The 17,784-nt window shown below is 36.9% G+C and overlaps 1 protein-coding gene across 15 annotated transcripts in view; it reads left to right on the forward strand.

Annotated features, from left to right (window-relative positions):
- The window catches only part of elavl4 (ELAV like neuron-specific RNA binding protein 4), a 72,678-nt gene that overhangs the window by 41,455 nt on the left and 13,439 nt on the right, over window positions 1–17,784 (forward strand). For 9 of the 15 annotated variants that reach the window (XM_079897326.1, XM_079897330.1, XM_079897333.1 and 6 more), the window contains 2 exons: window positions 8,891–8,994; window positions 17,196–17,348. In XM_079897326.1, the coding sequence (XP_079753452.1) occupies window positions 8,891–8,994; window positions 17,196–17,348 (257 nt within the window). Of the gene's footprint in view, window positions 1–8,890; window positions 8,995–17,195; window positions 17,350–17,784 lie in introns of all 15 variants that reach the window. The other 6 variants (XM_079897334.1, XM_079897325.1, XM_079897327.1 and 3 more) reach the window with 1 other exon arrangement.

Raw genomic sequence — 17,784 nt, forward strand, 5'->3', positions numbered from 1 at the left:
AGTGTCATTATTCTAACGTTATTTTCGTAACTTGTTTACCAACTTACTAACTTTATTGTATTAACAAAAACTAGTTTGGACTGCTAGACTATTGTGTGTATATATATATATATATATATATATATATATATAGCCTATATATACAAATTCTTAGAAGAAATTGGGTTGCTGCTTAACGACCATGGGAAAATGTGGGTCCCATGGCCAAAACAGTTGAGAACCACTGATCTATATGATCCAGAACCAAGCTTAAACGGCAAAAAAAAAATCTGAAATCTGGACAATATTTCCATTAATGATCTCACACATATTGCAAACTTTATTGTTCTTTTTTCCCCTAGCATTTTTACTAGCCCACAAAGTGTTGTTGAGGTTAGTTACAAACATTACCTTACGGTTAGCTTGGCATTAGCCACTGGCTCCATGCAGCTCCAGCAGTTCCAAGAGAGCGTGGGATCTCAGCATTCCCTGGGGTGGCTGCCAGTGTTGTCATCTAATATGCGGGGTCTGACGTTGCTTCGTTGGGGTGTCCCAGATTTAAAGGGGCTCCTTTCGTTTCCACATGCACACTCCTCCCAGACAGCCCACACACTGCAGGCTACACGCCAACACGCCGCAGGCTCCGGCACAGCAGAGTGGGGGAACGGGGGCGGGAGATTCCTCTGTCTTCCAGCTGTCGCCAGCCTGGCACAGCAAAATACAGACGCACAGTTTCAAATGGATTTACAGTGTAGGGTTTACTAGGGAAGGAGTTGGTTAAGACATTGGGTAAATGATCAAATTGGTTTCTCGACTGACTTTAGCAATGTGCCGGCCCACATGGAATCTGTGCCTTCAGAACTCCAGAAAACGCAGCAAACAAAAAGTTCATCAATCTATGTCCCATTATCTTCAATTTTATATAATTCACTTAATACACAATGAGATTTTAAATTTCACATATTCAACTTTCTTAATCGCAACTTCATCTCACAATTGAGACTACTTTTATTTAGCAGTGCATTAAAATGATCAAAAGTGACAAAGACTTTCACATTATTACAGAAAATTTCTATTTCAAATGAATGCTGTTCTTTTGAACTTTCTATTCATCAAAGAATCTTGAGAAAAATTGTTTAATGATTTCCACAAAAATATTAAGCAACAAAACTATTTTCAACACAATACGTGTTTCTTAAGAACCAAATTGGCATATTAGAATGATTTCTGAAGGATTATGTGACACTGAAAACTGGAATAATGGCTGCCAAAAGTATAGCTGTCAAAACAAGAATAAATTACATTTTAAAATATATTAAAATAGATTTTTTTTTTTTTTTTTTTAATTGTAATATTTTTATACTCAGTGGATAAAAGATGCCCTATTTTTTGTGAAAGTTGAAAAAATGAAACACTGCCTTTGTGGTTCCATGGTTAAATTTTCAAGAATTTGTTTACAAACTGGATACAGTCTCCATTGACTGATTGACCGTCTACACTGCACAATTATTTTGATTTTTCCCAGTTGAGCTCTTGTATCGTCAAGTTAGTAGCACACATTATTTACTATGCGCATGACTTGATTTTCCTATATCCCCCCTTGATTTTCCTATTTTTTGTATTACTTCCCTTAACTTATTGGACCTAATTAAGGCTTACTTTTGTTTTGGCCTATGTCTGTATTTATTACATATGGTTCTGTTGTAATGTATTGTATTCTGTACTCATCCTGTTATAGTTGGGTGAGGGACTGCGTGTGGTATTTTTGTATTGCTTTGGTTGTTTGTTGTTTATTGAAAATTCAATAAATATATTTTAATTACAAAAATTATAATTTATCATGACAACTCTAAAAAGATTTTTAGCATGGTAATGGATATAGCAATGTTAATGTATTTGGTCTTGGCTGAAAAGATCTGCTACGCTGCTTCTGCTGCCATACTGTTGATTATTGCTGTTGTTGGTTATTGCTGCTGCAGAGCAAGTACGGGACTTGCTACTGCCAATACATACACCGATACTCTGCTGTGAGCATGTAAGACATAGGCCTACTGCTTCATAGCATAGAATTACCTGATGCAAATCTATACAGAGGAGCTCTGAAAGAGTGCTGCAAACTGCTACACTTACCAGCTAGTTAAATGTTGAGCCTCAAGCTCATTGGCTGCAGATGCGACATCAGCTTGTGCCATGTAGTGCATGGCTTGTGCAATGTAATTATCATCAGGTTGCATTAAGGACCTTAAGGATTCATTAAGGAGTTTCATGACAGAACTTGGTATATATATCACAATATGACTGTTTACTGAATTTTTGACAAAATAAATGCAGGCTTTTTGATCAAATCTTACCGAATCAAAACGTTTGAACGCCAGTGTATGTCACAGATTAATTCAGTTTCAACTTTAAATACCATGTGATTTTGTATCCCAAAATGGAACTTTATATCTTATTTAAAAAATCTTGCAATTACCTTTTTATTTTATTTTTTAGTTTCCATATCAATATAAGTTCTTTATAAATAGAAGGGGAAAAGGCCATGTTTATTTTTCCTTGTAAAACATGCAGTAAAATACACAGTAGGTAGGTACATAAGGAAACAGGCCTTACATTTGTGCAGGGTAAGGTAAGCTAATGGTTTTACACAACCTCTTAGGCGAAATATGAATCTCTAATGCAAATCCAATCAGAATGATGCTTTTGTCTGGGAGAGAGCACTTAGGCATCCCTTAAGTGTTTTATGTACAAATGGGTCGAATTAAGGCTATTAGATGCAACGATAAACAGCATTAAGAATAGAGATTATCTCATTGCACCTTACATTATCTAATTACACTTCAGTCAGCTTTTGTCTCTTTGGATGGAAGATCACTAAGCTAATTAAAACGAAGCCTTAAAGTTGTACGTTGCCATCTATTGGCATTACATAAGTCAAGATGACCTCAGTGATGCAGCTGTGTATCATATAAAATGCAACAAAAATGTCTTTGAGATGTCTTTTACTGCAGAGACATGTTTCTGTCCCAAGATGCAATAGCGACAAGCAAAATGTCAAGCAAGCAAGCAGCAGCAATACATTTGTTTTGACAAATTGAAATGGATTTTCGTCTTTGCTTTTTTTTCCCCCTTCCACATCTTAAATGTGACTAAATTTAAGTCTGACCAAACAGATTTTCCTGTTCGTAGCCAGAAAGCTTTGTGATATCAAGGTGCGTTAACGTCAGTTGCTCGTTGAACTGTCATCTTGCGTCTGTGCTGCTGTTCTCTCCCAAACGAATGCTAGTTTCAGCTTTCCCACCTGATTCAAGCTTAAGGGAACTGCAACTGTCGACTCAACATGGCTGCCGGAGGGTTTGTGGAGGGGGAGGGGGGGGGGGTTGCTGGAGGCAGTTTTGTGTTTGCTACAATGTTCATCTCATTTTCAATCAATGGAAGCACTGGGCCTTTAAATTATGTATCAACAATTGATGTAGAGAGAGGGTGAAATTAGCGAGAATCCAGTCTGAAGACTTTTAGCTCACTGCCAAGCAGCAGAACAGCGAAAATAGTCAAACATATCTTTCATGTGCAAAGCTTTGATGATAAATGATGTTCAGCACAGGGAAATATATGTGTGTGTGAGTGTGTTATTGTAAATGATATGTACCATGAAGTAAAAATGTACTGTATGTGTGCGTGTGTGAGAAAGAGAGGAAGGACACCCACCGGACACACTCATTTTATCTTCTCACACACTCTGACTCCTGCTGCTGAGGTAAGAGGCGTAATGGTTCAAATACGACTCCTCCAAATGGAGCCTCTCACTCCAAACAGCCTCAATTTAACGAGAGAGAAACATCTCATTCCTCCCATTTAACTCAGCATGTTCCTCAAGGGCTAAAGGAGACCCATACTGGGGTGGGGGTTGGGGGTTGTAGCTTACGCCTGCCCTTCCTCATCTTCCTCATCCTCTCGATCACAGAGACAGTAATAATCTTTTTCATGTGCACATACCGTGGGTTCACAAACATGACAACACACGCTATGTCTCTCTGGAGCAATATACAGCTGTGCATATTATGGATAAAATTTTTTGTATCAAAAACATATATCCCAGATGATCAAATAATACAGCAGGGGGTCTATAATACCTGTTATCCATTCCGGTTTCTCTCAATGGCAGATGCTAGTCTGGCAATGGACCCCCTGTAAGTACATGACTTGTAATCGGCCATCTTTGCTCCTCATGGGAGCACATCATTTTTGAGCCAATCACCAAAACTGTGAGGCTCTGGATCTGCAGGAAATGACATCATGAAAATCCTCATTGATTTTCGGGGCCACAAGAACATGCACTAAGCATTTATCCTGAAAATATATCACAAAGGAAAATAATACAAAAGTCATTTTAAATTGTAATAATATTTCAGCATATTACTGTTTGTAAATGTGATCAAACAAAAGCCTTGGTGAGCATAAGAGACTTCCTTCAAAAACATTTAAAAAAAATCTTACCAAACCCAAACTTTTGAAAGGTAATGCATCTTGCTTGCATACAATTTTTTTTTCAATAAATATACATGGCTACAGTTGAACTGTCAAAGGAGAAAGATGCTTTTGGATCCAGCCAAACCTATACTCTTTGTTTTACCCACACACTCACAGAACACATACCGTCTCCATCAAGCTCTCGCACATTACTATTACGCTCCAGCTTTAGCCGTGTCCCATCGCAATGAAAAACCCATCAGGAGCCTACACACTAATAGTCATAAGCTGTTTATTTGTGAAAAATATCCTTTTAATTGGTGTTAAGCATTGTCTTTGAAAAAGCCTTTCCAATGTTTCAAAATTTGACTGCACGTCTATCCTGCTGGGGAACAGAAAGTGCTGGAAAAACGGAGATCAGCACTCATTAAAAGCTCATTAAAAGCGCAATGCATCATTTCAGTTTCAATTTTAATTGACAATTAAAATATATAAGTTAACGTAACCATTATACTAATTAAACAGCATTGAGGTAATTCTCTTTTACTGTGGCATTTGATGTTTAATGCATATATCTAATGGGCTCTGTCAAAATCCTCAATCATCTTTTTGCAGTTTCAGATTTTATACAGTTTATGTGTATCGATCATCTTGCTTTACACCAGAGAAAAGAGAATATTCTTTTTGATTTCATGTAAACAGCACACTCAACCCTGAATGCTTATGACAGAACAACACAAAACATAAATCACACTTCTGTAGATCAAACATGAAATGAAACATTCATAGAATAGGTATGATGCAGATAGCAAATATTGACTTTGCCATGAAACATTCTTTATGATTCCTATACTTCCCTCGATAATAAATTCATGAGGCAGACCTGACCGTAACTCTCTCCGGTACCTACGCTGTTGTCCATTGTAGGTAACCCTGGCTGTGCTGAAGAGATTGTGTTTCTGTGCGCTTTGCATTCATGTGTTGTCTCTGCGTGGGTATATGATCTGGTTGTGTGAAGAGAATTTTATATTCTGTGTGTAGGTGTGTATACCATATATGCATGCCCAAATACAGTACTGTATATATATATATATATATATATACACACACTCATGTATAGGTATCGTGTTTGATGTTTAGTTTTTATGTGTCATTTTAAGTGTCACATTTAAGATGTGGTACATTTTAACACTAGACAACACAACCAAAAACTGCTCTGAAGATATTAACTAAAGTAAACTTTAAATTGCATTTCTTGTCTGAAACTGTTATTAAAACAATGTGTAAAAAAAGTTTCAGTTACAAACCCATAAGAGTATAGAAACACTCTGAATGCATAAACAAATGTCTAAATCAAAACATTTCTAGTAAAAATTCACATGAAAGTGTAAACAAAGGTTCTTTTAAAGTATCGCAGTAATGATTCAATTTCAGTGCCGGTTTTAGTGTGCTGACAATTATTGTGAGATTTTAGCATGTTAATACTCTCCCTGCGGAGTTGCATCTCATTATTCAACCCCTTTAAAGCATCACTACTAAAATATTAAAAACAGTAGATAAACTAGTCAACCTCACTAATCAGTAGTCTGTTATTAGACAACTAGTCGACCATCCTTCCCATCCTTAGTATGTCTGTGTGTCCATAAGCAGGTGCAGCATGCAGCAGTGAGTTGTGTTGATAAAGAGGGAGTTTGTTTAATGACACGGCTATGTGCGTGTGTGCATGTCTGTAATATTACATGTTTTCTTTGAGATTGTGCCTCTGCAGTTTGTTAGAGCGCACAGATGAGATATGAGATATTTAATAGAGATCAGTTTAAGGTTCTGTTAATGTGTCTGTTCGCGGGGAAATTAAATTAGCTAAATAATTGCCTTGCCAAAAAAAGGGCCTTAGAGATTGTCAAAACAACTCGCTGCCTCCTTTATTTAAAGCAGGGTGATTTTATTCTTTGTATTGCCATGGACTACAAAGTCTAATAATGAAATTATGCACTTAAATTAATAATTAATGAACTCACTAAGGGGTTCTTCTTTTAATTTTCTTAAAATATTAAGAATACGACTCAGTTTCACAACAGTCCTTGTAACCCAAGTGTACGTGTGTGCGCTAGTGCTTTTTTCTTAGCAAACAGCCTGGTTCTAGTCCCCCACTGAGATCTCAACTGTCGCACCGCTGTGTGATGGAGAAGGGATGTGTGTAGTGTGTGTGTGTTATACTGGTGGGAGAAATCCCTTTGACTGAAGCGGCCTTGGTCGGCCTCACCTTATCCTCAGGCAAGAACTCCAAAGGAGGCAAGAACAACTGCTAGCGACGTTATGGAAATGCCATCAGGCAAAGGGGCATTACAAAACAGATTGTTTTATGAACCCATTATTGTACGCTCAAACACACAATCATGCAAACACACACATCCACCCACGTGCACATATACACACAATGAAAATGGCATTACGGGGCATGCCAACGTGGGGCCAAATGCTCTGGGCCTCAAAGGAAGGAGCGAGGAACACAGCTGAGATGGTGAAGACAGAGAAAGACAAATGGAGAGGTTAGGCAGAGTCAGTGTCTTTCTTTTCTCTGGTGCATTCTCCGAATGTATCATTATCCAAGTTCTGCATGACAGCACTTTGGAAGCACACTTCATTTACACTAACCTTTTCCTTTTCTATTTTCTCCCTCACACACACATGTTGGGTTTCCAAGTTTTAAGGGGACTTTCCATAGACAAAATGATTTTATTCTGTACAAACTGTATATTCTGTTCCCTAGCCCTAGCCCTAAACCTACCCATCACAGAAAATGTTCTGCATTTCTACATTTTCAAAAAACATCACTTTGTATGATTTATAAGCCGTTTTCCTCATGGGGACTAAAACATTTCTCCAGAAGGTCAAGGATTTTGGATATTGCCCTCTTTGTTGGGACATTTTGTCCCCATAACGTAGGGTTTACGTTACTTTTTCGCTTTTAGAGCTTGGCACAACACATGTCAAGAATATTCACAATTCGGTCACACTTTAGTTTGGGGTCCAATTCTCACTATTAACTAAGACTTTTGCCATTATAAACTCTTAATTACTGCTTATTAATGGTTAGTAAGGTAGTTAAGTTTAGGTATTGGGCAGGATTAAGGGATGTAGAACAAAGCCAAGCAGAATAGGGCATTAATATGTGCTTTATAAGTACTAATAAACAGCCAATATTCTAGTAATATGCATGCTAATAAGCAACTAGTTCATAGTGAGAACTGGACCCTAAACTAAAGTGTTACCAAAAAATGATATATTACATTAACAAATACACTAGTGTTCAAAAGTTTGGGGTCAACAATATTTTTTTATGTTTTTGAAAGGAGTCTCCTATGCTCACCAAGACTGCATTTATTTGACCAATAAAACAGTAAAAACAGCAAAATTGGGAAATATTATTACAATTGCAATATATAAAATGTAATTTATTCTTGGCAAAGCTGAATTTTCAGCATCATTATATCAACTTTTTTGTGTGGATATTTTCCCCTTCTTAAAAAAAAAAAAAAAACGGTATCTTTTGTAATATTAAAAATGGCTTTACTGTCACTTTTGATCACCTCAGCAATAAAATATTGTCTAGGATCACAGTATTTATATTTAAAGGAATTTTGAAACATCAGTGTCAGGCTTTGAATAGTGCCTCTTCTCAGTCTTAATGAATGATAGAGGGATTGGTAATCCTCCATAATCCAGAGAGAAAGAGATAGAGGCATGCTGTTTGAAGCGAGGGCAGCAAGAAGTTCTCCGCTTACCCCCCACGGTATCTGGCGCGCTATAGCTTATGTTTGTTTGGCGCAGGGTGTAACACTCTTACGCATTTATGATTCACTTTGTGTGTACACTGTGGACTTAGTGCTGTCTGTTTCCATTAATGAGGATAAGTGCAGCGCTGTTCTCGAGTTCCACTGCACTTGTGTGGCGAGATCTTTGAAGAACGAAAAGGAAAAGGGAGGAAAAAAGCAGTACCACACAGGCCTTTAGCTGCAGGGTTTCTATTTAAGTCAAATAGCAGCTGATGTCTGCCTCGCCTTCAGAGGAGCAGACGACGGTTAGAAGAGGTTAAATCAAAATAATTCCACCAAAGACTCTGTCAGAGGTTTCCAGCGGAAGCTTTCACTTAATGTGCACTTTCTAAACAAGCTGAAACTAGTCACTACTAATCAGGCTAACGCTACATATATCATTAACTGTTAATGTCGTCTTTTTCAGAATGTATGCATAGTTTTTGTGATGAATGCTTTTAAGTGGTTTTAAAGAATTTTTTAGGGTTGGTAACTAAAGACAAGTGATTGGCTTTCAAAGGAAGGGTGGTTAAAAGAAATGCTTTCACAATTTCATGTCTTTTTAAACATGATGAAATGTTTTAAGCTAAAATAAGTATTTTCTTTTCCTTCTCTTTCCTTCACTACAGGGCAGAGTCTTGGCTATGGTTTCGTCAACTACATTGACCCAAAAGATGCAGAGAAAGCCATCAACACGTTAAATGGACTCAGACTTCAGACCAAAACTATTAAGGTACGTGACTACACTACCATAAAGTCCAGTCTCACACATGTCAGTGCCTGTTTAAAATCAAGTAACACTATGATTATTATTATTTATTTATTTTTTAAAAAAAAAGCATAAATCAGCTTTGCTATCACAGAAATAAATTACATTTTAAAATATATTAAAATAGAAACAAAATATTTCAAAATTGTATAGCTTTTTGATCAAATAAATGCAGCCTTAATGAAAACATCTATTATATAAACATCTTTATTTATTATTTAATTTTACAATGTTAGAGTGTATGCATTGCTAATGTACAGCATATTATTAATCAATTAATTGAACAGATTTATCTCCACATTATTTTTGTATGATTAATGCAAAAAACATAAACAGCTGTATTGCAGCATTTCTGTATACGTACCTGAATGTGTAGATCTCAGTGTTGGGATCAGCGTTCGGGTTCATGTTATTAGGCTACTGCCTGCCTGTTGTTTACCAAACACTTTTTTGCCAAAGCAACCCACATTACGCTAATTGCAGGAGCGGTCCCCTCCCCTGGAGCCAGTGCCACTCGCTCAAGGGCACAGCGTTGACAAGCTTCTCTCAGTACCTCTCCAGTTAACAGGTCACCCGCACCTGGGATTGAACCTATTTAAACGTAACAGATAACAGAGACGGTAACAGAGCTACATCTCATTTAGGTGGAAGCGCTCTCCCAGTCACCATTTCTCACGTCTGCGCCAGTCAATGCGTTGAATGTTTCCTGTCACCGTTTGTGCCAGTGGAGCTGCAGTGATTAGAACATGTGGCGTACACTGCCTCGTGCTGGGCTGAGGCGCGGCAGCACAAAGAGAGAGGAGGGCAAATCTGACTCATTAAGATGCAGAAGGAAACAGGAAAGCAACTGAAGGAAGAAAAGGGAAAAATAGTGTAATTGATATGTAAATGAATCTCCAAATGTCAAATCATGAAGTCACACAAAAAGAGGGAAATAGCATGTATAATAGAATAATGTGGACATGCTAAATAGACATCTAAAATATGTCTGGTTTCCACCCTAGAAAAACACATCATTCAGTTCTGTTCTATCATGTTTAATCGATATTTTATTTGATGTTTTGTTCTTTATTGTTCTGTTATGTTCCATTCATATTCTGTTTTAATGTCTTCTGATTTGTCATATTTAATTCAATTTAGATCTGATCTGTCTTTTTGTATTGTTTCATTTTTGTTATGTTCTATCAACGTTCTGTTGTATTCCATTCTCTTTTGTCCAATTCTATGACGTTGTCAGATTGGTTTTTGTTCTGATCATGTCCTGTTCTGATATTCTATTCTATTCTATTCTATTCAATTTCATTTTATTCTCTTATGATTTGTCATGTTCTATTATGCTCTGGACTGATTTGATTTATTATTTTCTATTCTACTCATTTCTGTTCTATCATTAAATTAAATTATGGAACGAAATAGATTCACCACAATCTGATGGTTTCCATTTTCCTCAACAGTGCTTAATTTAGAAGCAGCAGCTGGTTTTAACAGTAAATTCTGACTGCTGCTTACGGCATAATCTGGCTGTGTGTGTGTTTTCATCTGGCCTATAATCCCAGACCTCTCACTTACATCCGCCCTAATCTAATCAGATTGGATTTCGCCTGCTTGAGAGAACACGGCTCAGTCTGCGAGGCTCAGTACCTCTTAACATAACAGCAAAATAACGTGTGTGTGTATGTTTGTGCATTTGTGTGTGGGAGCGAGAGAAAGAAAAAAGAGAGGAGAAAGAAAAGACTTGTCAGGGCTGTTTTTGAAAGAGCACAGCATAATGCTCACAAACATGGGCGTTTTCCAGAGTGGCAGCATGTGTACGTGTTGGCCGGCAGTGTTTCTAGTACTGGTTTCAGCATCAGCTAAGAATCCATCAGAGACGGAATGACTCACTCTGTGTGTATTTGCTGATCATCACAGCTTCCTGCCACGCGGCACTTCTCTCAGTGACAAAACACACTTCCAAGGAGGCAGCGGTACACACATACATTAACAGTTAAAACACTGCACTTAATGGCCAAACACACCAGCCTTTTGCTATCCTAGGGCTATGACCGAGTGACTCTTGAGCTGGTCCTTTCAACTCCCACACCCCTTTAAGAGGAAAAACAAAACAACGAAAAAATAAAATGCCTTCAGTTCATGGCTTCTTTGTACTGTGAATCAGTCAAAACCTCCCAAGTTATCAATTTGAATCATTCTAAAGAATAATTTACTCAATCCATCACAGCAGTTACTGAATTAACATCTGACTCACTGAATTGCAGGGCATAATAGCTGTCATTCATCGATGACTCAAGCTAAACCAACATTTTATGTGAACTTAACCCTATATGAACCACATTAGGAAATGAGGATTGTGAGACATAGCATAATAGCTTACTGTTTAAGTTTCACAAAAATGTTTAAATTGATGTAGCCACCATTTTATAAAAGCATTAGGATTATTAAAATTGAGCTTTTTAAATATTAAATACATTTAAAATAAAAATATGATTTAATATATTATTCATTATATATATATATAAACCTTATTTGCATATTAAATATTAATATTATTTTATTATACATATTGTGAATATTATGATATCATAATTTTAAGACTGGTATTAAGTTTAGTATTATGGTATTATGTTTTGAAATTTGAGCATTCAGAGATTTGGCCTAAGGGTCTGTTGTTGAGTTATGTCAAGTCAAGTAACCTTTATTTATATAGCGCTTTTTACAATACAGATTGTTTCAAAGCAGCTTTACACTGATAAAAGGAAAATAATGCAACAAAATTTGTTTCTGCTGTACAGCAGATCTAGAAGAAAATAGCGTCATAATCCAGCTTAAGTAAATTCAGTAATGGTTCATTTTTGTTGTAAAAAAGTTATTAATTTAGTCCATTTATATATATAGCTGCTCTGGAGAAAACAGTGATGTCATCGTCCAGCTCAGTTCAGTTTTCATATATTGGTGTCAATGCAGGCAGATCAATAACATTGTTGAACATTAAGTGTCCCCAACTAAGAAAGCCAAAAGCCAAAGGCGACAGTGGCAAAGAACCAAATCTCCATCAGGTGACAGAAGGGAGAGACAAAAAACCTTGGCAGAAACCAGACTCATAACCTGCAGGAATGATGTTGCTGAGCATACTTTTTCTAAACATGATGAATTTCCACCTCCAGCCACATACACACTCAAACAAGAGCAGACTTTATGGGTAATGAAGCAAGAGTTGTCTTCCGTGACTAGCCCTACCTACATACACAAACAAAAGGCAGGCTACTGTGCACTGTGCTGTTCACACGTGCATCTCATGCATGATTGATTTTTTTTTTTTTTTGCCTGCGCACACACACACACACACACAAACATGAATTCTGGAATTGACACAACCAAAGAAGTGCAAAGTGACAAGCAATTTGGTGCAACCAAGTGCTACCAGAGTGAGTTTAGGGAGGGGGAGCTTCGTAAGAAGGCTGAGCTCATGAATATTAATTAGCTAATACTGATGATCCACACTGATTTGATATGAGACACAATATCAAGCCAGATTAAAGTTTTATCTTTGAAATGTCAAAACTGAAATGTCACCAGTTTAACATCAAGATACAAAGATCAAGATATTGAAAATAAACTACATTCATTTGAAAATGTAAATCTGTCAATAGTTCTGTTCCTCTATGTTCCTCTACAAAAAGAATTTTGCTCTCCTAAAATCACTGAAATTTGTGTGACATTCAGACTTTTTTCAGCTCAGTTCATGAGCACAAATGAACGTCAAATTTTATACAATAACTTAATTCTCAAAACGAGCAGAATACACAAACTCAAATATAAATTGACTTTAGTAGGTTTGATGCATGAAGATTAAACACCGCACATTCTCTGATTTCTCCACCTACTTATTACTGTCAATGTTCATCTCTGAATAAGCACATTCTGACTATCCGCTCTGGTTATTTAATATGTCAATGGATAGATCTGCCTTTTTTACCTCTATAAAACAGAAACTATTGCAAATTATCAGAAATGATGTGCTTTTAACGCGAGACATACATATTTTTATATCAGCTGACTATGTTCGGTTGAGTGGGCTAAAAGTCTTTGCGCCCTGAGTAATGCTACAGAAATAGAAACCAAGCAACCGTCAAAATATGCTGTTGTTTCTTGTGGTCACAGCTGGTAAAGACAAAACTGTGATTTACATGGAAGAGCTTTGATTGCTTATCACTTCATCACTCCAATCTGTGCTCTTTGTTAATCATCTAGATCTTTTTATCTCCATATTTACCATCTCTTCATCCATCCGTCCATCTCAGCGTGGGTCAGAGAAGCCGACGTCTTTATCTCTTCCTTGTGATCTCTCTTTTACACCTCTCATGCTCTCGGCACTCCCCGCTTGGTCTCCTTTCTCTCTGCACTCCATGAAACCTTTTATTCAGACCAGCACCAGCCCTCTCAAAATGATGCTCTCCTGCTGTAATACGACAAGAGAGAGAGGTGAAATCCTCTATCTCATAACTTCTAATAAGAGTGTTCCAAGGTCATCCTTCTCATAAAGCCTCCATCGAGCCGGGATGAAGACAGACCATCTAATAGCAAAAGACAGCTGTGTCTAAGAGTGGATGAGCGAGAAAAAGGGGAAAAAAGAAGGAGAGGGTAATTATCCGAAGTGCAGTTCTTTGCTCTTTTCAGTGGAGCAAAAAAAAAAAAAAAAAAGCGCAGTTTATGAGGGCCCTCCTGCTGAAATAAGCTGATGATGTATATGTTTACAAGAGGCTTTTTAGACGAGAAAAAGGAAGTGAGAAAAGATGTCTGTGGTGGTTTACGATGAGTTTATATTCTTTGGCAAGATGCCAGTGTCAGGTTCAGGGACATGCTGTCGCTCGAGCACATCAGCTAATGCAGGAAGTCCATGAAAACAGATCAACAGAGCTGCGTTTCACCGGCTAAAAAATAAAAAAAGAATGAGAGTTTCAATCCAGTCACAACTTCCACACCCTCATCATTTTGTTGCACACACACACACTTCTCCATGACACTTCTCCGTTTCTCAGCAAAACTCCGGCTTTGCCTTCCTGTCGAGGTGTGATGGGAGAAATCCCACTGAGGGTGAGAAGAGCGTAGCCTTGTGCTGTGAGATACGTGTATACAGACACACACACACACTCCTCACAGCAGACAGGGTGTTGATAGATCTGACATCTGGAGCTGCTTGACAGGGCAAGAAAAAAAACAAAAAGAAAAGAGGTGAGGAAAAGAAAAGAAGGGAAGAGAGGAGAGGGAAGAGCCTGCCAGGGTTCCATGGCTTTTGCCTTCTCCATTTAAGTGGATTTGAGGAGATTACAGCGGAGTGTTTAGCATGTTTAGCTCAGCATTTGTAGCAGTGTAACAGCCTGTGATGGCTCTGCTGCCCAAATGTCAGAACTAATGAAAATATGAGATGGAAAGGCTGCTTCAACCATTAATGGGAACAGATTAAATTGACGTGAGCATTAAAAGGGCAGGGAGATAGAAACATCTCCCTATCTTGGATTAAAACTGAACTGTAGCGGGAAAGAGTGAAAACAGACAAGAAATCATGGAGTCAACAAGAAAATTCAGTCTGTTAATAGATTTGTTCATCTAAACTGTGTCATTCTGTGTCATCATTTTCTCACCCGGCATGTCGATTCAACCCTTTTGACTTTCTTCTGTGGAACACAAAAGGAGACATTTTGAAGAAAGTACTAGTCGTTCCAATACAGTTTAAATGAAGCTTTAAAAAAGTATCCTAAAATAATCCATATGACTTGAAGTATTTAGACATGCAATCAGCTAAGGACAAGGGAAAAGAAAAGCTTTTTTTCCTCCAGAAAAATAGTAGTTATTATTCAAAATAATATTTGTATTTTATTATTATTTATATTATAAAAAATAAATCAATAAAGAAATATATTACTATTGCAACAATACTGTTGTACTTCAAAATAATAAAAAAAGAGTATTTAATAAAAATGATCAAATACTAGTAAAATAAAAATACTAATATTTATGGCTTTATGGATTCCGTTGCTTTCAAACGTTAATTTATAAGGGTTATATTGTGGAGGGAAACTGCTGTGAGACCTTAAAGCATCTCTTTTGTTAATTTTTTATTATTATAAATGATTCTCATTAATTTACGAAGATATCCATGCATGAAATACATCCATTTGAAAACTAAGCAATTTAGCAACAGAATAAATCACAAGGTATTCAAAGTCTTCTAAAGACATATGACAGCTTTGTGTCATGAACAAACTGAAATGTAAGTAATTATGTGCTGAAAATCTTGAGGTATGCTTATAAAAGTAGAAATGGTTGAATCATGAACGAATCATTCTTTTGAGTTGGATCTTTTCATTGAATTATTTCAATAATAATAAATTATATTTGTATGAAAGCAGTTATATGGACTATGATATTCTGTGAGTAAATAATTTTAGTGAGAACTGTCCTTTTAGAAATAATTATCATTCAAGATAATCCGGGATGAGCCACAGGACTGAAGTTTCCCACAAAGATTGCTTAAAAAAATCAAACTATCCCTGTACATTTGTGCAAAGTTCAGTGACGTTATGGATATTAAATTTGCCAACGCCTTGATTTAATTGAGAGAGTGCAATGGGTGAAAACTGTATTATGTGAGTCAGAAAAAAGAGAGACTGGGATGTGAAGTTGAAAACAAGCACTGTGTGTTTTAGAGTGTGACAGACTCTGTCCAAGGTGCTGCCGAGTTTGACAAGTCGAGAGAGGTGAGAATGTGCCATGTGAGTGTGTGAGCGATAGATGGAGAGAGTATGGAGGAAAGAGCGCTGTCCAAGGTGCTAGTAAGCGCAGCGCGCTGATATTAGAGCGTGTGAGGAATGCGAGGGTGAGAGAGAGCTATAGATGGATTGGCTCTCACTCTAGGCACAAACAGAAGGTTCCAAAGTGTTATTCAGCACAGATGACAGCCAGCCTTCTCTCTCTCTCTCTCTCTCTCTCTCTCTCTCTCACACACACACAAGCTCTTCCATCATGTGTGTTTTCTGAAAACAAATTAGCTTTTATCATTTACTGCTGTGTGCTCTAAGTGAGGTTTATGAACCTTATTCTAAAACAATCTGTACAACTGTAGAAAAGAAACTGAAACTGTCCAATTATGTGTAATTAAATCCATGCTTGAATATTTTTGATTTACTGTTGGTAACTTGTTATTTCAGTTTATTTGAAAGGTTAAGAGCTATCCTCAGAAATATAACATATGACTCCATTGTGTTTCTAGATTTGGTAACACTTTACAGTAAGGTTCTATACATTAACATTAGGTAATGCTGTAAAAAAAAAAAAAAAAATTCATGATACCAACTGCATATATTAATGCAAGTTTTTCTATATACATTTTTAATTTCAAGTTGTATAAACATGAATTATATATATATATATATATATATATATAGAGAGAGAGAGAGAGAGAGAGAGAGAGAGAGAGAGAGAGAGAGATATTTAGACCTATATTTATATTTTTTCCCATTAACCTCCTTTAATAAAGGCTGTAAAAAAATATGCTATATTTCTTTTAGTTCTTATTTATGACTGATTTTTGGACAGCAAACTCCATCAAAACTTCTTTCAAAATAGACCACAATTATGCCTGTAGTTTAAAGGGTTCATGGACTTTGGGTGTATTTCTTGGGTACATTGTTTCTCTTCAGAAATGGGGTTAGAGGTGGTGCACATTAATATTGAATTTTCATTTTCATTCCTCCTTTGAGACATTTGCAAAGCTCTTTGGGTGTCATGTGTATATCCCTTATCTGTGAATTAGTATGGATCATAGAGAATCCCTTGCAGCAAGTTGTTCTTGTTCAAAATATTATAAGTCGAAAGGATTCTCCTTTGTTCTTAAGTGGAGGATTTTGGGGCATTATCTTTCTGAAGTCTCTAGCTGCTCCAGGTCAATGGAAGAATACAGACCACCAACACAGTGTGATACAGAACAGGTGCACAGAAGACCTCTGGCATCTGAATGCTGCATATTGCCAATGCAAGATATCCTCCAAAAGTAATAGTGAAATTAAATGTTCAACAAGCACATAATAAGTGGAGTTCGAATGACCACATAAACCAATATAGTTCCATAACCGCAATGAATTCTCAAAGTATTTTTTGTCTTACAGGTGTCATATGCACGGCCCAGCTCAGCTTCTATCCGTGACGCCAATCTGTACGTGAGTGGGCTGCCCAAAACCATGACCCAGAAGGAGCTGGAACAGCTTTTCTCTCAGTACGGACGGATAATCACCTCCCGCATTCTCGTCGACCAGGTCACAGGTATCAGTGGGGCCGCTTTTCTCTCACCCTGTAGCATACTAACAAACAAACAAAAAACCTCTTAAATCACATAAAATAATCTCCAATCTACTATAAGATTTTATTTTTAAAGCCTCTTGAATACATTCAGTACAAATAAAGCCAAAATATAAGGAATTCTGCATTACTTTGAGTAATTTGTTGGCTCTATATTATATAAGGCCATGCTAGAGTAAACCAGACTAAGGTGCCATTATCTAGTCTGAATTCACCAAAAAAAAAAATAGACTAGTGCAATTTTAGCACAGACTTTTTGCTTCAGTCCGACTGAAATAGACCTTCTAAAGTGCATGTAAATGCACTTAACATGTACTACACAAAAAAACTAAATTTTGTAGCCATCTTCTGTGTGTACATTTATGTGCAGGTTGGTTGGTTGTTTGCATTTGATCATGA

This window comes from Squalius cephalus (assembly GCF_949319135.1).
Source record: "Squalius cephalus genome assembly, chromosome: 16".
Lineage (NCBI taxonomy): Eukaryota > Metazoa > Chordata > Actinopteri > Cypriniformes > Leuciscidae > Squalius > Squalius cephalus.